Source organism: Typopeltis vanoorti, chromosome 18 (genome assembly GCF_054136105.1).
Source record: "Typopeltis vanoorti isolate ZY-2024b chromosome 18, IOZ_Tvanoo_1.0, whole genome shotgun sequence".
Lineage (NCBI taxonomy): Eukaryota > Metazoa > Arthropoda > Arachnida > Uropygi > Thelyphonidae > Typopeltis > Typopeltis vanoorti.
Genome location: NC_143566.1, coordinates 72,102,039 through 72,124,574, shown reverse-complemented (window position 1 = coordinate 72,124,574; position 22,536 = coordinate 72,102,039). Strand labels below are relative to the sequence as shown.

General features: G+C 35.3%; 1 protein-coding gene across 1 annotated transcript in view; it reads left to right on the top strand.

Moving 5' to 3' along the window:
* Nucleotides 1–5,221: 5,221 nt before the first annotated feature.
* Nucleotides 5,222–22,536, top strand: part of LOC150096795 (enoyl-CoA hydratase, mitochondrial-like) — a 78,116-nt gene continuing 60,801 nt past the window's right edge. The window contains exons 1-2 of the mRNA XM_090407945.1: nucleotides 5,222–5,382; nucleotides 18,797–18,994. Coding sequence (XP_090264071.1) covers nucleotides 5,271–5,382; nucleotides 18,797–18,994 — 310 coding nt within the window. The 5' untranslated portion in view covers nucleotides 5,222–5,270. The remainder of the gene's footprint in view (nucleotides 5,383–18,796; nucleotides 18,995–22,536) is intronic.

Sequence of the window (22,536 nt, the reverse complement as noted above, 5' to 3'; positions counted from 1 at the left end):
TTTCGTCCAATTCAATTACTTCCATACCATCAACATTCATTAAAATCATTCTGGCATAATTATTCTTCCTTTTAATTGCAACGTACCGAATGAACTATGCGATTATCTTTAGCCTTCTAATTTCCATTCATACTCTTTTTGCCTTTCTTTTTATACTGGTTACCGTTCTGGCCTGTGCTTTCTACTGCTCCTGTGTATGCGGTTAACTTTCCCTTGAATTTCCTCCACAGATTTATTTTATTTTTTATTTTTTGTGGCTCCAGTTTAATGATGATATTTATCCATTTAATTCCCACTTGATATATTCTCCTGACTGTAGGTATCCAGTCTGCTATTATTTCCCTGAAACATTCCTTTACTATTTCCCACGCACTATCAACATTCAGCCCTTATTCTTTCACATGTCATGGCGCTCTGCTATTACTCTGCGATAAGAAGAAAACATATACTATAAATATTATGTTACTACAAATAGTGATATCAGTAAACATAGAATTATTAATTAAAAAAGTTGTTGAAACGTGAGCAACATCGTTGCTTTTGTGAAATATCTTTCCAAATAACTTTGTGGAAACTTTTAAAATATCGCAACGTTGGCTTCATAGTAGAATTCCGTTAAGGAACCACGCAGAGAGTCATGTCACTGTGATGTTGGAGTCAAAGTTGTTACTGAAGCTGAAGTCAAAGGAAAGTGATTAGACCTAGAAAATGCATAACGTAGCAAATTCTTATTCGTTGTCCTAAATGAGTCCATGAGCCACAGTGAGTATCGATTTAGCTCTACCCTGAAATGAATCTCGTCATAACCAAATGACATTCTGTGTAAGTCTGGTGATTCATTGTGCATACTCCGTCCGTTTTACATACAACAATGTTTATTATATCTCACTATGAATTCTGTCACTGTCCACATGCTCAGCATCTCTCCACTATGTGTGCAAAACGACTATCTCTGAACTCTTGTTTGTTATGAACAAGGCAATACACAATAGATAATCTCTCTCTCTCCTCTCTCAATCAGAAGACCCAGCTGTCTTCTGACAAGCCTTCCCTACAAATATCTGATAAACTCCTCTCACACCAGTGTAAAAGTCCCAATAATATCTTCTCTTCTTTTATCTGTCAAGCACGGAAAACCCTCATACTCCCGAGGTCTATCGTTATGATCAATATTCCACAAACCTTGTGTAATCTTGTTTCTCGCTTCTTGATTTCCTGCAGCGTTTCTTTATACAATCTAGATATTCAGTAGACTCGATGTGAAGAACGATCTTATCCCTTCTTCTTTTCCTTCTTCGCGTCCAGCTTAATGTGTAGACATTCCTATGATTTGCATTCACAGAAATTAAAGCACCTTGGCTCCTGCCCTATATCCACTTTCGATCCTATGCCTCGTGCTCTTTTTTTTCACTTAGCCTACATTGCCTCAAACGGAAATGCAAAATTTACGTTTTGCCTACAATAAAGGGGGGGGGGGATATATCCTTCAACCTATCGATCACCCTTCAAAAAAATTCGCATCGTCTGAAAACAACTTAATATATCATCATGCGGAGGTTTCTTTGGTTAAGAAGTTCATTTAATCGAATTATTTCGGTTTTATGACCACGTTTTTTTATTAAAAAAGACTGTTTTTTAAAACTAAATAAGTACTAAAAAACAAACCCGACAAGTTTCGTTAGTCGTCAGACTAACATCTTCAGGGGCAAAGATAACTAACAGTTTAAAGCACAAACTATAAGAAATTACAAAAAAAAAAAAAAAAAAAGTTCATTTGTTGGTATTATGAACATCAAAAAAGTTCGTTAAAAAACCTCGGATAGAGTGAAAGTGAACCACAGAATGCGACACCAAATATCATTGTTTCAGATAACACGTATTAACGGTTGTATAAATCTGTTATTCGGTTTTTTAACGAACTTTTTTGATGTTCATAATACCAACAAATGAACTTTTTTTTTCCCGTAATTTCTTATAGTTTGTGCTTTAAACTGTTAGTTATCTTAAGATGTTAGTCTGACGACTAGCGAAACTTGTCGGGTTTGTTTTTTAGTACTTGTTTAGTTTTAAAAAACAGTCTTTTTGTAATAAAAAATGTGGTCACAAAACCGAAATAATTCGATTGAACTTAATATATCGTCACATATAACTTATGCAATCCTGTCCTCAGAAACTTTCCCCATCCTTCATTCCAGACATCATTCCTCATCTTTCAGCGTTATCCATTCCCAAGATGCAATATACAATTCATTTTCATTCCTTACTTTTCAATATCAATATTTGAAAGTTTTCAACAGCATTTATCAAAGTCTTCGAAAATTACAATTGCGATATTTATGTTGGTTTGAAAGATGAGTTCAGTTCCATTTAGGATTTAAGATGAATTAAGTGGTCTCATTTAACCCTCAGTACTGCAAATCGCCTTCTGCCTATTCCATCTCTGATGCAAAATTCTCTAATATAATAATGTTCTCACTCTATTATAAAAAATAATTAGTTTACTGGAACATACTGCCCTTTAGCACATCCATCCTGTAATCTGTACTGATTCCTACACTCATCAGTAAAACCTTTCATTATAAGAGTAACCAACTTTTTTCTGATATGTTCTTAACCATCGATAGTATTGTTTTGAAATCTATGGTAAAGGAATATTCAAAACGCTGAATGTAATAATGCATAAGTTTATTAGCTTCTGCAATATTACACTCATTGTTGTTCCCTTTCCTTCAGTAGAAGTGGCATTTGCACTCAATGACGCTTGATCACACGACGAAAGACTTGGGTCTCCTTCAAATCTAGTCGCTGACTAAAGGAACATTTTCTAAGCCTTTTCTTAACCGGTTCCGAGTTAGTCGATCTTTGGCACTGGCAACTGGGTTTTTTCTCCCGGAAACTCGGTTTTTTTGTCTCGTAAACTGAAGAGGAATTTTTCTAAGCCTTAGTTCTAAAGGTTCCCGAGATCTATTTGTAAACTCAAGAAAATCGACCATAGAAACCATATAATTTAGACAGTAACACATCCTGTTAGACTTGAGTACCAAGTCTAATATCTCTTGATACCAATTAGGTTCCAAAAGATGGCAGCACTTGTTGCCCGTCTCGTCATCCTTTGCCGCTTATAATTAGTGATAGTCATGGGCAAGTTATATATGATTGGCTATTGCTGGAGATTGAGCTGTCCACTCACTCTCCAAAAGCTAGATAGGGTTAAAACCTCACCTACTCCCTATAATGGAATAAAAGGTGATAGCTAATTATTTATTATATTTTATTTCTCTACAGAATACTTCAGCCATATAATTGAAATTTATGCTAGAGTTTTCTAAATTAAATTCGGAAATAGGTTGTTTGAAAACTTTGACTCCATTTTCAGGTTTTCAACCGCTGCATCTCAGTTATGAATTATGAATCAAATAGTGGAATAGAAAATGTCAGGCTAAGAGGAAGTAAGCGATTCCATTTTAACCCTATCTAACTTATTGTAGACTGAATGTGTGGTTTAGTCCCGATTGGTAGTCAATCAGAGATAACGGGCCCAAGGCTATCAGAAATTTCATTCACAATCATTGAAGAGACGGCTAACAAGTGTTGCCAATCTCGTGGTTCCTTACCCTAACACAGTATTTTTGTCTGAAATAATGCGGGTTCTAGTCAATTATCTTGAATTTACGGGACGAAAAACCCGAGTTTCTGGGAGAAAAAACCCACTTGCCCATCCCAGAGATCGATTAACTGGGGAATTGGTGGAAAAAAGGCTTAGAAAAAGTTCCTCTAGGTGCTACTAGAATCAAATTCACGACTCTCTTGTTTTTGGCGGTCAAGCGCTGCGGAGTGCAAACACTATTTCCACTGAGCTACACAGCCTCAGGAACATCAGACTTCGAGACAAAATAAAGAATGAAGATAAAGAAAGAAAAAACAAAAGTGTTAGATATAGGAAGAAATATTTTAAAATTAAAATGAGGATGTATTAGAATGTATTGCTCAGATGAAAAGTGTTAGACAAAAACAAGCTCCAATGATTTCCATATGAAGGAAGACAAATGTCTGAATGACCAGAGATAGCAAAACAGAGAGAGAGAGAGAGAGAGAGAGAGAGGGAGAGAGAGAGAGAGAAAGAGAGGATTCTGCTCACAAATTTGGGATGGTATTCCCAAACTTCTAGTTTAGTTGATTGTTACTGTTCAAAAGCGAGAGAAATCAGATTAATCGATAACACCTGTTCCACAGATTGACTTCAATTCTCTCTCTCTCTCTCTCTCTCTCTCTCACACACAGAGGTTCATTTTTTTACTTATGTTTCTTCTGCACTTACTTTCATGAACAGTATGATGCTGAAGTGGCCGCCATCACTCCTCCTCTTTCCTCCAAGTCTGTAATAACAACTGCAGCTAATTCCTCACTTTATCTTTCATAAAAACTACGACCTACAGCGGTTCAAAAAATCAAGAGATAATTTCTTATTTCCTCTTTGTCAATACACGGCACTGTTGGCATATAGGTTTTGTGACCATTCGTGAGAGTCAGATTAAAAAAAAAACAAAAATGCAATTTCTTTGACATCAAGAAAGTTAGATATGATAATGTTGGAGGCCAGATCAACGACAGATTAATTTCGAAGAAAAAATTGTTAGAACGCTACTCACAATGCAAGCATAATAATGTAATATTATCACAGTATCCAGTACAACTCTTGAGTGTGCATATCTGCAATTTGTTGACGATAATGAGGAAATAATAACTTCATTTTCTCAAGGGAAATGACAACAAAATACCTTAAATGAGCTATAGCGTCTGTGAAGATCAGAGGACTTGCTTTTTTTCCTATTCTATACAACAGGCTTTCATTGGAAATCCTTGGTGCTTTCAATGGATCAGATTACAAATTTCTAATGAAGCTCCTCCCCCCCCCCTCTCTTTGTGCTTTCATTGGTCTACCTGTTTAGCTTTTCCTTTCTCATTCATTGCAAGAGTTACTTGGTATAGGAATCATGCCTCTTGTGAAGACGAGAAAAGAGGTATAGCTTGGATACAAAAAATACGATTTTGGTTTGTGTGAATGGGACCATCGAAATAGATGCTCTTCTTATATCACTGAAGATCTAGAAGCACTCGGTAATTCGTTTCCAAATATTAAAGCTCTTTCAGTTAGTACAGTTTTCTGTCAATAGATGGCAACGTTTTTTTTTTTAATTTTTTTACTGAGATGCGATATCTATCTTGGTGTTTGGAAGAGGTAGAGTTAACTTCGATACTTAGCAAGAATCATGTGTTCGTTAATGAAAATTCGGAGTGTTTTGTTTAGAAATTCATCACGGGCCTCCACACTGTTTTTAAATAGGATATTAGTAAATCATGGAGTTCAATTCATGTCGGTGGGTAAGTTGGAAAGGTTGTTATAATTTATTTTTCAAAGGTCTACATTCTAGTTAAGTAGTTCAGCATTTTATTCAACATCTTTCTGTTTCTAAAAAATAATAATAAATCATTAAAAATCGACGCGCCGTCTTAATTTTATGAAAATGGTAGTAGTATGATACTGTTCGTCTTGTGAAATTACTTTTGCAGTTATCAGTTTTTCTTTTCATAGACTTTATTATTAAAAGGACAAAGTTCAAGTGTTTTCTTCTTCTTCGTCTATCGAAAAATTATTGGCGTGCTATTCTGCAACAACCTTCCTGTACTGGAAAACTTTTTTTTTTCTTTCATTCTGATAAAAACCTGCATGATCAAATACTTGTCCACATTTGAAAAAATTTCGAATAAACCCAAATACCACATGAAATTAGATTTCTCTATTGAATATTATTATTATTAGGGCACCTCCATGGAGTTCAAAGACCCATCGTGAGAGATCCAAACCAACCACACAATCTCTCCTTGAACCCATTAACACATTAAGCACTCACAGTTGACTCTGGTAACCCATTCAACTCATTGACAACTCTCCAAGCAAAAAAACCTACTCCCACTCCCCTACTAACCACACCTTTATTCAACTTACAGGGATGACCTCTTGTTCTGGCCCCTCTAGCCAAGTCCTGAAATATTTCACCTGCATCACTCCTGTAAACCCTTTAAGCAACTTAAATGTTTCTATCATAACCTCTCTTTTCCTCCATCAACCAACTTCTGCAATCCACACACCCTCAATCTCTCCTCATGGGGAAAATTCCACAGACCACTCACCATCTTGGTCACTTGCCTCTGAATCTTCTCCATCCTTAGAAGACCAGATCTGAGCATAGTAATCCAGGTGTGAACATATCAAGGCCATATAAAGAGGAATAACTTCCTTATCTCTACTTGTTAGTGTCTTCTTCAATAGCCAAATAATTTTATGAGCTACTTTAGCAATATGTCCTCTAAACTTTAATTCTCTGTCTACCACCTCTAAATCTCTAGCGTCATCTATTTCCTGGAGTACAATTCCATCGACGTGGTACCTGCCTTTACTTCCTGAATTGACTATCCCATTCAATATTTTTGCTTGAGAGACTAGATTCTGCACTTGGTGTTGCCTTCACACACCTTCTTATTTTTTCACCCTAATTGCTTAAGTTTTCCTGAATTTGTGCTTCAGTATGCTCCTTGAACAAAGCTCTATCTGTAGACACCTAACACCAAAACCATTTAGATGCAGTCCATCAGCATTATACAAATCCTTCTTTCCATTAAACGCAGACCACAGATCCATAAATCTTACATCATTCCCTCTGCACAACTCACATCTTGATTCATTTGCTACCAAAGCCCTCCTCCTCAGTTTGCCTCTATCATAGCATGACAGGAGACTTCTTCACCTTTTCACTCTTCAGTTTTGCTTCTTCTAACAACTCCTTTACATCTTCCTTCATAGAATACTTCTTGCCTCCAATCTTGTTTGTGCTTTTGATGCAGTGTCCCACATATGTTGCCTTTCTTTGCAGCTTACTTTTCTGTAGTAAGTAAACTGTGATTCTTAACACAGAAATGTTAAATGTAGCAAATAGCAGATAAAAGTATAAAATTAAAACAAATAAAAAAAAATGTAGAAAAAAAAACAGTCGGTTGAATACCCACCTTAAATAGCCTGTGTGATTTCCCAGGTTTTGAATGACATGAATTTGCAAACTGATAATCTGTTTTAGCCACAGTGTAATTTTATCTGCTTAAAGACTACATTTTTAAATTAATAAGTTTCAACCTGAGCAATTTGTTTAGCACAGAAGTTGCATCATGGTGTAGCATCTGTATTCTGTTATAATGAAAAGTTTGTTATATAAATGGAAATCATGTAACAGTTATCTATTCTGTTATGACCCATGATTCCTTTTATGTCAGTCTCATGCAGGAATAACTGCTAGGATGTACTGAGAGCAAACCTGATGGTTGTGCATCAGGTGTCCCAAACAGTTGTCAAATAATGCTGCTAGATCATGCTGGTATAGTAAGAGACACTGTTGAGGCCATGCATTGAACAGAAGATTGGATACCCTCTGTGTGGGAGACATCATTGACCTGCACATTACATTTCCCTTATCTTTAATATTCTTTTGTTGTTGCTGTTGTTTTTTCCCATTTGTTTTAATCTTCATAAACAAGTACAGTAGATTATTACTAGAGTTACTACAAAAGAAAATACCAAAAATCAAAATAATAACTAGAAACAACAAATTATAAAATAAAAAATACTAATTCTACATGCACTTCAACATGTTGTGGCCACTGTTACAACCACTATCATTCATCTCAATCAGTGAAACCATGCTCTGCATGATTCCTTCCATCATATGGGTGATGCTTATGTATTTGCTAAATTTGGCACATACACATCTCATCATCATCATCAAATTCCTGCCATGTACCCTCAAGGGGTGTACAGGATATGATAGTACTACATAAAAAATTTACATCATTACTAACTTCCTAATCTACAATTTTCCTCCAAATTAGTCTGTTACTTGTCAAGACTCCAGCATTATCAGATCTTATATTTCTGTCTTCTAAGGACTTTTTACCGTATCAATCCACCTATATCTAGGTCTTCCTCTGGGTCGTTTTCCTGCCAACCTGATAGAGAACACTTGTTTTGCTAATTTTTCCTCGCCCATTCTGTTTAAGTGACCATACCACCTGAGATTAGCTCTGCTAACGCATTCCTGGATGCTAACAATGTCAAGTTCTTTCCTGATATCCACGTTTTTAATATGATGTTGCCATTGATTTGCTGATGCCATTGATGCCATCTGTTCACATCACCTCTAATCTTTCTCAGGACTCTCATATCTGCGGTCTCTAGTCTTTGGTCAAGTGTTTTACTTCTGACCCAGCTCTCAGATCCATAAGTTAAAACTGGTTTGAACACTGTCTTGTATACAACTAATTTAGTGTTTTGACTAATTTCTCTCTTATTCCATATGAATTTATTCGGTTGACTTCCTACCATACCACCTTTGTTGATTCTGTTGTCTATTTCTATATTTAATTTACCATCTTCACTAAAAATCGTGCCTAAGTAGCTGAAATGTTTTACTTGTTCCACAGGTTCTCCATTCACAACACAGTTGACATTTTCAACGATTCTGCCTTTTTTCATTGTCTTTGTCTTTTTATTGCTGACCTTCATACCATATCTATTACAACAGTTATTCAGTTTAGTCAGAGAATCTTGCAGACTTGTAGCTGATTTATTTAGAAATATAACATTGCATAAAGCAAAGAACTGACGTTGATCTCTCCAATTTTGATATCAAGTTTTATACCACTTTCCTTCATAATGTGATCCATATAGATAATGAATAACAATGTCAGTAAAAACATACACATCTGAGAATGGCAAATGTAGAACCCTTTCCCCTCCCGAAAGTCAGTTTGGATTTCAGAATGGTAAAGGAACTAGAGAAGCAATACTAGCCTTCAGAAAAATAACAGACCGAAGAAGTGACGTAAAAATAAGCTACATGCATTGCTTTTATAGATTTAGAAAAGGCATGCGATAATGTATACAGTGGAACAAGCTTTTTCAAATAATGAAGGAAATTGGAATAGGATGAAGAGATAGAAGACTAATTAAGAAATTGTGTGCCAGCCAGAAAATAAACATATGAATACAGGAAAATGAAGCAACTTATTGCAATGCAATGCAATGAGAATACAATGAAATTAAAGGAGCTAAGGACCACTGTAGGTGTGGTGCAGATACATATGATGCACTTTGCTGATGTTATAGCTATATTAGCTGAGAATGAATAGGATTTAAAATGTTATTATCTTGGATGGATGATGCTTTGTTTAATTATGATCTTAAAATAAATGCAGAAAAAACTAAAATAATGGTGGCAGGTTCAAAGGAGCAAAATAAGATATATAAAATAGTGATTAGAAACAAGAATACTGGACGAGTAAAGTCATTCATATATCTTGGTGGAAATATTCAAGAAGATGGAAATGTAAGTTGCAAATCTGAAGAAGAATTGCTATGACAAAAGAAGTATTAAAGAAAAAGAGATCATTGATTACAAGTAAGTTAAGTGCAGGCATGCAGAAAAGATATATGAAAATATTTGTATAAAACATTGTATATAGTTGTGAGAACAGCAGAAGACTGTAAAAGAATTGGAGCATTTAAAATGTACTGTTAGAGAGTATTGGTAGGAATAAATTGGAGAGAAATAAAAACTAATGAAGTCATATGTGAAATAAAAGAGCCTAGGATTGAAGCTAATCATTGAAAGAAAGATGAAATCTGGGACACATATGGCGACATAACAAATGTATTAGAAGGGAAGATACCAGGGAAAAGAAGAGGGTAGCCAAAATATACATTCTTAGAGGTGGGGGGGGGGGTATCTCGATCAATCAGAAAAGGTTATAAACAACTAAAGAGGAAAGCTGAAAATAGGATGACCCAGAAGAGGGAACTCTCCATAGCAACAGAACATGTCCCTTAGAATGACGATGATGAAAGAGTGAGGCTATTTTCTTTGGATTTCAGTTAGCAGGCTTCCCTCCTCCACTTTTTCTGATTAAACTTCACAGTAATCTAAATACAGATTGCTTTCTCCTTAAAATATCGGATAATTTCACCATCCACATATCATCTTTGACATTTTCTTAGCCAGTTTTCCTTCCAGATAAAATTGGGGATCTCATCTCTTTCCTTACTAATTCAGACTATAATCTTTGTCCAACTTTCCTTTTTTACAGATTGGCTATCCTTATAGCTGCCATCAGTCATGTCCTTGGGGACTACAGTGATGCCTTCCTTTCTGTATGGTCTTATTACTGTTTTCACTCTCCTTTGAATAAGGAGAGTGAAAACAATAAAACAGTGCTGACAGAATAATTGAAATAATTCTTGCAGGAATGGCCTATAATCCTTCATTCTGCTCAAAATCATTGGCTGTTATTTAAGCCTTGGTTCACCAAATATGCTAATGCAATCCAAGAAAAAAACACTTTAGCATATTTTTGATTTCTGATTATGAAGACAGATTGAGAATTTGTAGACTGCAGACACTAGCAAACATAGGGTCCTACAGGATTTCAATTGATGGCATTTTTCAATTTATGGAGGGTGGGGAAAGGATGAGAGGCACCCTTGGAAACTGAGAATGAAGGCTGCCAAGAAGTGTGTGATGGCTAGATTTTTCTCTCAGAGGATGGTGCGTGATTAGAATGGATTGCCTTTGGATGTTGAATGTAAGCTGTGTGAATGAATTCAAGAATAAGTATGATAGCTGGTGTGTGTAGTAGTATGTAATAATAATAATATTGCAAGTGTATAAAGACATGTTGCAGCTTTATAGTCATCCACACTGTAGCTAATGAAATCTGCAAAAAAAATCCATCAACATATTCGAATTCAACTTTAAAGAGAAGTGCAAGTAAACTTTCCTCATACTCAAATTTCAGTCAAACCTGCTGGACCCTTACCAAGTCCATGGAACACATGTATCTACGGCTCGCTCACACTCCCCCCCCCCTCTCTCTCTCTCTCTCTCACTCACACACCTAAATGCTACTGTTGTAACAGTACTCAAACATTAAGACTTATTTCCTGCATCATTCTTCTCTGATTCTGTACAAAGAATAGTTTACTGCATACCTCCTGATGATGATGATCTTCCATTTGTGCTCCAGAATTAACACCTATCTTGTATTGTCTTTATATATGAAAATTGATTGGTCTCTTCTAGAGTCCATGCCAAAAGTCAGCTATCAAACTATCATCCTATTTGATCACTTCAGTCCTCTCAAAGTAATTGGATTGGGTCATCAGCTTTACTACCTAAATATGGATTCTACCCACACTCAATTCTCCTCGACTCTCCCAATGTTATTCAGTAGAACAAGCCATGAAAAGTGTTAGCTTTCCTTATACGCATTGTACCTGCATGCATTTAATTGATTTACATGCTAGTAAATCAGTATTATTATTTGTATTATTTCACTGATAATATCTTTTGAACTTTGGCAAAATACCAATTAAAAATTTTATCACGATTCCATGCTTCTGAAAAATGCCAATATGAGGATTATTCGAAATAAAAGTTTGAACTCAAGTTATAAAAAGGATTGAAGAAACACTTGTACGGTTGCTTTCGCATTTCCTGAGCATTTAACTGGATGTGCCTTTTGTTATTTTTTTTCATCTGGACTACTAGTATCTTTTCTGGTCATTTATTACATTTTGACATCATCAATCACATGTATTGACTCATCTAATCCTGCAGTTCAACCATATTACTTTCACTTCCATACTTTCAGAGAGATTACTATTTGTAAGCAGCATATTCCAAAACACATTTGAATAATTTTTTTTTTTCAAGTCATTTTGCTGACTGAAACCTTTATCACTTCAATTCGATATTCAAAACATTGACACAGTGTAATGAGAAGGTTAGTAGCTTCTTATACTCTGTCAATGTTTTGCCAGAACTGACGGTAAACATGAAGAAGAGTAAAGTGATTCTTCTCACAATGAATAGTCTACATATTTTAAATTGCTTTTTTTAACAGAAAAAAAAGTGATTAATTTATGTTTATGTACTGTCTAATGAACAGTACATAAACATCAACATATCACAAGTATTAGGACAAAAGGGACATGATAAGAGACAGACCCATCTATCTCTTATCAGGTTTGATTTAAATCCTATAAACGAAGCACTTAAATCAGAATTTGAAAGAAATTAAAAAGTTTGGAGATAGGAAGAGATTTAGAACTGTGGGAAGAAACAAACTGCAGTCATAGAAGCAGCAAAGAAGACTAAATAAAGTAACAAGAAAGAAAGATTGTAAATGATTGTCAGAAGAAACTATTCCAATAGCAACAAAAAGAAGAAATATGAAACTTCAGAGAAACAAAGAAAGGATTAGACAACTGAGTGCAGATTTCTAAAGACAAGAAAAATAAGGAAAAACGTCTAACAAAAGGTGCAAGGAAATTGAAGAAAGCAATATTATGGATAGAACAAGAGATCTGTTTAGAAAAATAAATGATATTACGGAGAAGTTTATCCCTATATTCAGAAAAATGTCTGATAGAAAAAGAAGCAATGAAAAAAAGATAGAAAGAGTACGTAGAGGATTTGTACAAAAAAGATAATAACATTGAAAGAGAATTTGAAAGGAGAGAATTCTAGAGCTGATGGAGTGTCAGTGGAATTATTGAGAGCAACTGGGGATGAAGTAGTGAATATATTGACTGAAATTTGTAGTGAATATATTATGATAATGGCTAACTTAGACAAAGATCCAGCTGAAATTAAGATTGGTGGGAGAGAAATAAATAATTTAAGATATGCAGATGATACAACCCTTATAGGAGAAACTAAGGAAGATCTGGAGCAGTTGGTTCTATTGGTTAAGATGGAAAGTAACAAAGTGGGATTAATTTAAACATCAACAAAACAAAAGTGATGCCTTCTGGCAATTTAAATGAATTTATAATAGAGGGAGATAAAATAGAAATAGTTGAAAGTTACTGTTTACTGGAGTCGAGCATCAGAAATGATGGAAAATATGAAATTAAAAGAAGGCCACTCATAAGAAAAAAGCTGAGTTAAACCTGACAAAAATTATGAAAGATAGAGGTGTGAGGAAGGACACGAAAATTAGAATTACCAAAGCAATGGCATTTCAAGTAGTGATGTATGGATGTGAAAGCTGGATTATTAAGAAGAAAGACAGAAAGCAAATTGATTCATTTGTATTATGGGTGTGGAAGAGACTATTAAAAATCCCATGTACTGAAGAATGGCCAGTAAGAAGGTTTTAGAGAATATAAAGACAGAAGTTGATGTACTTTGGACATATTATGCAATTCGTGAATGATTGGAAAAGGCAGTTATGTTGGAGAAGATTGAGAAGAAGAAGATCACAAAAGAGTTGGATGGACAACATAAAAGAACTTACCAACCTGAGTTGCAATTACTGAAAGAAAGGACAAAAGGCCAAGTGGAATGGATAGCATTTGTTCACAGGATCACCAAGATTTGAAAATGACTGAATGACACATAACAACTGTAGTAGAATGAAGAAGTAGCTATTATGCAATAAATAATAAATGCAGTGTATTACTAATTCAAAAATCCAGTCCTAACAGCCAGCATAGAAACTTGAACTCCATAGGGAATGTGCATGATCTGTGCAGTCAACAGACCTCGCACAGCCCTCCTAATACACTATACCAACCAGCCTCAACAGTGTCCATTTCCATCTCCACTCTGTCAGACATCACCTACTTTTCCTGATCGAAACAGAAATTTCTGTTTCCTGAAGCATTACTCATCTCTGCTTTCCAAGTTTCACTCTGACTTCTTTTGCCTCAAAGGTGGGGCTTGCTTGTGCATATTTTCACCCTGATATACCATAATCAATTGGGGGGGCTCACCCCTACCAAGCACATCCCTCAGGTGGCAGATGAGGAAAGCCCAAATGAGCCATTCCGAATAATGAATAAGGAGCCATGGACCAGAGGTGCACTTCAGAACCATGGTCTGGAGAAGTGCTGTAGACCACTATAAAGATGCCAGCAAGTAGAAGAAGAAAAAGACCCCCCCAGTCCTGTGCAGCTCTTTGCAATCCCACCAAAGGTGGTGGTGAGGAATCTGCAAGAGCCGGAAGGGGGGGGGGGTGCTAAGACTCTCACAGAGGAAGGAAGACCACCATCTGGAAATTTGACCCTATTTATTGGTTCTTTCAACACTCGAACTCTGTCTTCAGACTCCCATATTGATTTCCTGTTTTGAGAACTGCAAAATGTAAAGTTTGATGTTCTTGCTATTTGTGAAACCCGAAGAAGCTCTGAATTAACAAAATGGATCAATGACAACCAAATCTTTGTGGGAGCTTCAGATAATGCTACAAGGGTTGAAGGAGTTAGCTTCATCATAAACTGAAAATATTATTTCCTGCACAGTCCATTCTGAACAACTAGGAACACTAAAATTAAAAATAGGAGAATAAGTAACAATAAAAATAATAGTAGTCTATGCACCTACTTTAACAACTGACAAAGAAGAAATAGAAAACTTCTGTGAATACCTATGAGAAACATTACAGAAGAAAACATCATACACTATAATGTGGGGAATTTCAATGCATAGAAAAATACATTGGACCATGGGGGAAGGAGAAAAGCAATGAACGAGGCAAACTCCTAGCAGAAGTTGTTGAAGCAGAAAGGCTTTACATTATGAATAGTTTTTTTAAAAAGAAAACTGGAAAAAGATGGACTTCGCAGTCTCCAAATGGAGAGACAAGAAATGAAATTGATTTCATTCTAACAAATTGCAAAGGAATAGTAAAAAATGTTGAAGTCATAGGAAAAACCTACTGTGATATTCATCCAGACCACCATCCAATAAGAGCCACCCTCAAAATACATAGAAAAAAAAAATGAAGAATGCATATGTGCACTCCAACCATAAAAAACATTCAAAACAGATAAATTCAGAAAAATATAGAAAAATGTGGAAGAAACTGACTGGAAATTAAAAAAAAAAAAAAAAAAAAAAAAAAAAAAAAAAAAAAAAAAACATCGACAACATCTTTGCAATTCAATAATCATTTATTGAATTGCAAAGAAAGAACTACCTCAGTTGTTTACAAATTATCTGTAAACAACTGAGGCAGAATATTGAAGACGACTATAATATATATAGAATGACAAAATTGGCAGAAGCAGCTAAGCTCTGCAGTAGCCTAAAAAAAAGAAAAAGAAAAGCACCTACTGAATGGAAAATATCAAAGACCATAATTCTGCATAAAAAAAAAAAGACATCAGTAATTTACAGACCCATCTGTCTCTTATCACATACATATAAAATATTTGCCAGAGTCATTCTAAACAGAATACAAATGTCCATCAATAAAAATAGCTGCAAAGAACAGGCTGGTTTCAAAAAAAGGCTTTTCGACAATAAACCACATTCAAGCTATTACTCAATTAACAGAAAGATGCAGAGAATACCAGATGCCACTTTGTTTTCTTTTTATAGATTTTAAAAATGCATATAACACTGTTGAACATAACACAGTATTCCAATCTTTAATAGAACAAGGAGTAGAAATAGCATATATCCAGCTCATGAAAGATATTTATAAAGAAGACACAATGAATATCACTCGTTTCAATCCCTGATTAAAATTAAGTAGAGGAGTATGTCAGGATGATGTCTTATCATGTAATCTCTTCACATCTACTCTGGACAGTATCATTTGAAAAACTGACATGAATGGTGGAGTAAACATTGATGGTGAAATGTTAAATATTCTATTATTCGCCGACGATGTGGTATTAATATCTCACTCCCCCGAACTCTTAGAATTGATGCTGAATGACATAAGCCAAAATTGCCAAAAAATTGGATTGGAAATACATCCAGACAAAACAAGATGGATGAAAAAACAATACTGTAAAGATTATACAATCACTTTAGAATCCCACACCTTTGAAAAAGTTGAAGATTACAACACCCAAATCTCTATGCACAATAAGATTTATTTTACTTTAAAGATCTCTAGGCACAAACATATTACAAATATTGCCTCCTTCGCTTCCAAAAAATTAGATTTTCTTTTTGCTCACGGCATTACTCTATAGCTCCAAACAGTTTGTGACTATATATAAATCTGCCCACCCATTGAATATTGCTCTCACATCTGGGGTTGTGTCCTTAAGAGCTTCCTAAAGATACTGGAACTGTGCACAGTAAAATTTAGTCATACTGATTAATTACTCATCTCTCTCTCTCTCATATGCTTCATTCACTTTTACACAAACACTTAATTTCTGCTGTTTGCATCTTCTATAAGTACTTCTCCAGCCGCTGTTCATGTGTGTGCAGCAACTAATCAACATATAACACTCTCTCACAGTGCATCTCCAAATTCATGAATACATCGAGGAATACAATCCAAAACTCTTCAAATTGAATGTGAACAATTTTTTTCTTGCCCATCCATGGTACTATTGTACTGTAGGTTGATTAACCTCTTGTGGATGGATTCCCTGTAGTAGTAATCATAAGAAACAGTGTTTGTGTGTGAGAGAGAGATGAAATTTGTGTTGTACTGGTTTCATGTTGATGCTATTTTATGGAGTTTTTGATTTTATGGATATCCTGTTTTTTCCTCATTTAGTCCATTAAATCAAGGATATATATACTGTAATACTAAGGCAGTTTTTGAATGGGCATCATTGCCTTATTAAGACCAACATCCTGATTATAGAAGCCTGAAGTGGCTTGGAAAGTTTTGTTCTTGATTCAGATTACCATTTTGTTCTCATGCCACCCATAGTACAATGTACAATATGCTTACAACTTTTCATTGGTAGGATTCATATAAAAAAACTTATACTGTAGGTTATAAAATACAAATCTTCTGATCACTTTTTTGAAGCTTAGTTTCAGAGCACAATTTTTTTCCTACTTGATATAAAATACTGTTGATTCACTGTAGCAAATATACCATTAACAGGTATTATTTCTAGGAAAATTATCATGTTACTCCTCTAAGCAAATATTATTTTTATGGCTATTTAGCCTATTTCTGTTTAGGAGCGCCCTTTTTCTGTAATGTCATTGGCTTTTTTACTCAAATTTTAGAGCATTACTGATATGTTATATAGACAGATATATGAAGAATGTATAGGAGGAATAATTCAGACATACCTTTTGTAGGATGTTGCTGGCTGTCTTCTTATTCAGCGGCATCCCAGCATGTTTCAATGTACATTCATATGCTCTTAAAGGAAGTAAGGTTGAAAGGAAGGGAGAGTTGGAAAATGTGGGGGTAGAGAGATGGTTGAGAAATATTGGTGAGGCAAGGCTAAATAGCCATAAAAATAATACCATTAACAAACTCATTAACAGACACTGAATAGGCTTGAACCAAAGCATCATAATGGTGCTATGCTAAATGAAATTCAGATTAACAAGCTATTCACCATTAAAATATTCCTATGATCCCCATGAATTTACTGTGGTGAGAATAGATGGTAATAATGGATTTGTTTGCTGTTTTGTGATAATAGTTTTTTTTTCTAAGTTTTTGAAACTTCTTTAACTTTGAAACGGTTTTAATCTTTGCAATTTGGTAAGCTCAAGTCATCTTGAGCAGTTTAACACTGTCATCCTTGCTAAGTCTCAAGTATTCACACCTTTTGTATGCTGCTAAAACAACTTTTAACATGTTTTTCACAGACATGTGCTGACAACTTTTATGAATGTAATTCAGTTTAATACAACCATTTTTCTATCTACATCTGCTATCTAGAGAAAAATAGTAGTACTGATGCATGTAGCAGATAAAATCATTTAATGTTGATAAGGGTCTTTCAGAGATGGTAAAAAATAGAAGTATGCAAGCTGACTGCAAGTCATGAAAATTACATGAAATCATTGGAAAGAGATAGGCATTGCAACCAGCCAATAATGAAGCTTGCCATGTAACAGAATACAATAAGAATATCTGGGGCAGTTGACACATGATCAACTCTTTTGGATTTTTTATTTTTTTAATCTCATGTACCTAACTGTTTAAACTCTCAGATATTGTATAAACAGTGGAAAAGTGCAGTACATGCAGATTTTCATCTGACTCAAGATAAATTATTCAAAACTTCTGTACACCAAGAGCAACCACAAAAAATCGGATATGCATCCTATCGCATCACAATCTGAGTAGTTGGTCATCACATAATGACCAATTGCTCAGATTGAAATTTTCAATTCAATTTTCAACAGACTCCATTCCTGGTTCTTCCCACACCAAAAAAAAATCCCACTAGGTCACTAGATATTATCACGTGTTCAAATGTCTCACGTGAAGTGAAGAAAAGGTTGAGAGAGAGCAGATATATTTATGACAAATGCTACCTTACTCTCTGTTTCAAAAAATATAATAATGGCCAAATGTTGAGAGGATGTGAAAGAGGTGCAAAATGTAGTATTAAAAAACTGAGTCAGATTTTCAGTAAATACATCGGTGTCACAATTTTGGTTAACCATAATTTGAAAACAATTTGCTTAAGTTTTGCATGTTACTTTTTAAATTAAATCATAAAAGAAAATTGTGAAAATAAATCAACAAGGAGAATTTAGCTGTCTTCTGTTTACTCTTCAGTGAAAAGGTTAAATGTATCTGAATTGTTTTCTGAAAATGTTTTTGAATAATATATAATTAAAATGAAATAATTGTCAATTCTTTATTATTTAATTCTATTTTACCAATGAGTAATTAAATGTCTACTAATTATATAAATTACTGAACATTAATTCAAAATTTGAAATGTTTATAGGGCAGAACTATCAGTATCTTTTGGTTGAAAAAAGAGGAGAGAAACAGAACATAGGATTAATAACTCTGAATCGGCCAAAATCATTGAATGCACTTTGTACTCCACTAATGAATGAATTAGCTGCTGCCTTAGATAATATGGAAAGTGATAGTACAGTTAGTGCCATTGTATTGACTGGAAGTGAAAAAGCATTTGCTGGTATGTGATTTTATATATATATGTATATATCTGAATAGTGACACACATGCCTTCTTACATCTGTTTAAAAATAAAGTAAGAAATAGTTGTCATTGTGAGACTGCTGTACACTATTAATCTGTATTAATTAATTAATTAAAAAAAGTGAAATTGCAATCTCAAAAAATCGGATATGCATCATATCGCATCACAATCTGAGTAGTTGGTCATCACATAATGACCAATTGCTCAGATCGAAATTTTCAATTCAATTTTCAACACACTCCATTCCTGGTTCTTCCCACACCAAAAAAACCAGGTGCTGGCCTGGTTGGCCAAGTGGTTAGCGTATCCACTCACCAGCATAAAAGGCTGCGGGTTCGAATCCCGCCATGGGCATGGATGTTTGTGATTGTGAAAATACTAGTGGTGGTGGTGGTCGGCAGTAGATGCCATTGGTATAGATGATGAAGGTAGTTGCGGTTTGTTGTAGTTGGTGAAATGAGTGGTGGAGACAGTTGTAGAGTAGGTGCCTTTTCTCGATGAGTCTTTGGACTCCCTGGAGGTATCATGTAATAATAATAATAATAAAGAGGCATTACACAATAAACTAACTTGAGGTCCAATGCCTGACAATCCATCCATCCATTAAGTAGCAGCAAAAAATTTGGTTACCATTACTTCACCCATTTCAGGGAAAATGATGGCACAAACTAGAGAATAAAGAAAAATGCAGTGACTTAAATAACAATATAGGAATCAGAGAATGTATGATTTACATAATCATTTAAATAAACTGGTGCATCTTACAGTTCGTCATCACTTGTCGGTAATGTGTGATGAGTTTGAATAGTTGCACAGTCGTTAACGGTCATGCGTTTAAACTAGTAATCAATACATTGTTATATTTAATTTTTTTATAACCCATAGATTCTATGAAGGACAGACATAGGTATACAATTGCATTTAAGTTAGTGTGATTGAGTACGAAAAAAAAAAAAAAAAAGAATGGCAATAGGGCAGCAGAGTGGCACTTTGGTCCTCCACCTACAGAAAAAATGGTACGAACTTGGAGGAAACAAGAACAGCAACTAATAAAAGCAAATTCTAAAAAAACACAATCTCTGCAGAAAATGCAGAATGACCAGAAATTGAATATAAATTAAAAACTTGAATAATGAATCAAAGATCAGACTGCTGAGTGTCTACAAAAGTAATTATTTAATGAGCAATATTATTGGCAACAGAAAGAAATATCATTGATTTTACAGGGTCGTCATTGTGGTGCTTTAGATTTATGAAGAGAAATGATTTATGCATGCTTCAAAAATGAAAATATTGCAATAAATGCCAGACAAATTTGAAAATAAAATTATTGAGTTTCACAGATTCATCATAAATGTTAGAAAACAAGACAATTTTGAACTTTCCCAGATATTAATATGGATAAAGTGCCGCTCACGTTTGATGTGCCCTTGAACAAGACTGTTCTCTCCAAAGTTAAAAGTGTGTGTGTGTGTGTGTATATATATATATATATATATATATATATATATATATATATATATATATATATATATATATATATGTATGTATACTAATGCCAGGAGTATTAGGAACAAGAAGGAAGAATTTTTGGCCTTGATTGGCTCTTCCTGGCCACAGGCTATTGCCATTAGTGAAACATGGCTGACGGAAGATGATATACTTAGTGGGATAAAATCTATAAGTTATAGTGTGTTTAGGAGGGACAGAGAGAATAAAATGGGGGGGGGGTATTATTGATGATAGCTGATGAACTGCAGCCAAGGAGAATTGAAGTTATATCGCAGGATAGTGAAAGGAGCTCATTTGAAGCTATTTGGTGTGAGATTGAGACTGGCAGAATAAAATATACAGTTGGGTGCTGCTATAGACCAGGTGATGGAATAGATGGTGGAGATAGTATGCATAGGGAAATTGATGAAATGAGTGGAAGGAGGGTAATTATTATGGGGGATTTCAACTATGGTAACATTGATTGGAAGGAGGAGAGAACACGTGTGAGGAAGGAAAAGGATTTTATTCAATTATTAAGGGATAACTATCTGAGACAGCATGTAATTGAAAATATTAGGGGTGTGAGAGTGCTTGACCTGGTAATAGCATCTGAGAATTTGACTGTAATGAATATGACCATGTTGCCACCTATTGGTGAGAGTGATCATAAGGTCTTATGATCTTATCACTCTTATGATCATAAGAGTGATCATTTAGTCACCTGGGAGGTGACTAAAGGTGTGGAATTTTCGATTAAGACAGGGTATATGCGGAATTACCATGCTGGCAAGTATGACAAGCTTAGGAGATTGCTTGGATCAGTGCCATGGCATGTACAACTGCAAGGGCTGGACGTCGATAGAGCATGGGAAGTGGTCAAGGAGCATTTACAGGAGGTTATGGCTGATTGTATACCTAGGGTCCGAATAGTAAAACAAGTAGGGGTTAAATGGATGAATAACACCATTAAGCTTCAGCTGCAAAAAAAGAAACAACTGTGGAGGGAATTTAAAGAAAGGGGTGACCTGCAGGCACACGAACGGTATAAAGTGCAGGCCAGAAAGGTAACAAGTGTGGTAAAAAAAGCAAAAGCGGATTATGAAAGGAAACTAGCTATGCAAGCAAAAGAGAATCCCAAACAGTTCTTTCAATATGCTGCAAGCAAGAAAAAAACTGTACACGGCAAAATGACTTTAAGGAATGACGATGGTAAGGAGGTCACTGAATCAGTCGATATAGTGGAGTTACTGAGCGCGCACTTTGCAAAAGCATATCATCCAGGTGGTGACATTGAAAAAATGAAGGAACCATTAGTTTATACGGGAATAGTGATGAATGAAGTGGAGGTGACTAGTCTATTACAGAACCTTAATGTGAACACATCTGTGGGATTGGATGGTATACCGGCACGGCTCTTGCGTGAAACGGCTAAGGAATTATCAGTGCCCTTGACTATGTTGTTTAATCTGAGTCTCAGGTATGGTTTAGTCCCGAAGGTGTGGAAAGAGCGGAAAATAGTTTCACTGCATAAAGGAGGATCCAAGACTACGGTTGCAAATTACCGACTGATCAGCATATCAGGAGTCGTTGTCAAGGTCTTGGAGAAAGTAGTCAAGGGAAAAATACAGGAATGGATTGATGAAAATGAGATACTGTATGGGGGGAAGCATCGCTTTGTGAAAGGTAGATCACGCCTCAGTAACTTGCTCAAGTTTTATAACACATCGACGGCTGAACTGGATAAGGGTAATGGGTTTACAGTGATACTGCTGGACCTGGCAAAGGCGTTTGACAGGATACCACATGGAATACTAATCCGTAAACTACAACATATGGGAATGGATATAGGGTTGGTGAGATGGATAGGTGGTTGGTTGATGGAGAGATATCAAAGAGTAGTTTATTCAGGAGTAGAGTCCAAAAGACGGCCTGTGACTAGTGGTGTGCCGCATGGTTCTGTTCTTGCACCCACTGCTGTTTAATGTGTTCATTAACGATATAGGGAAGGATCTAAGTGGAACGAT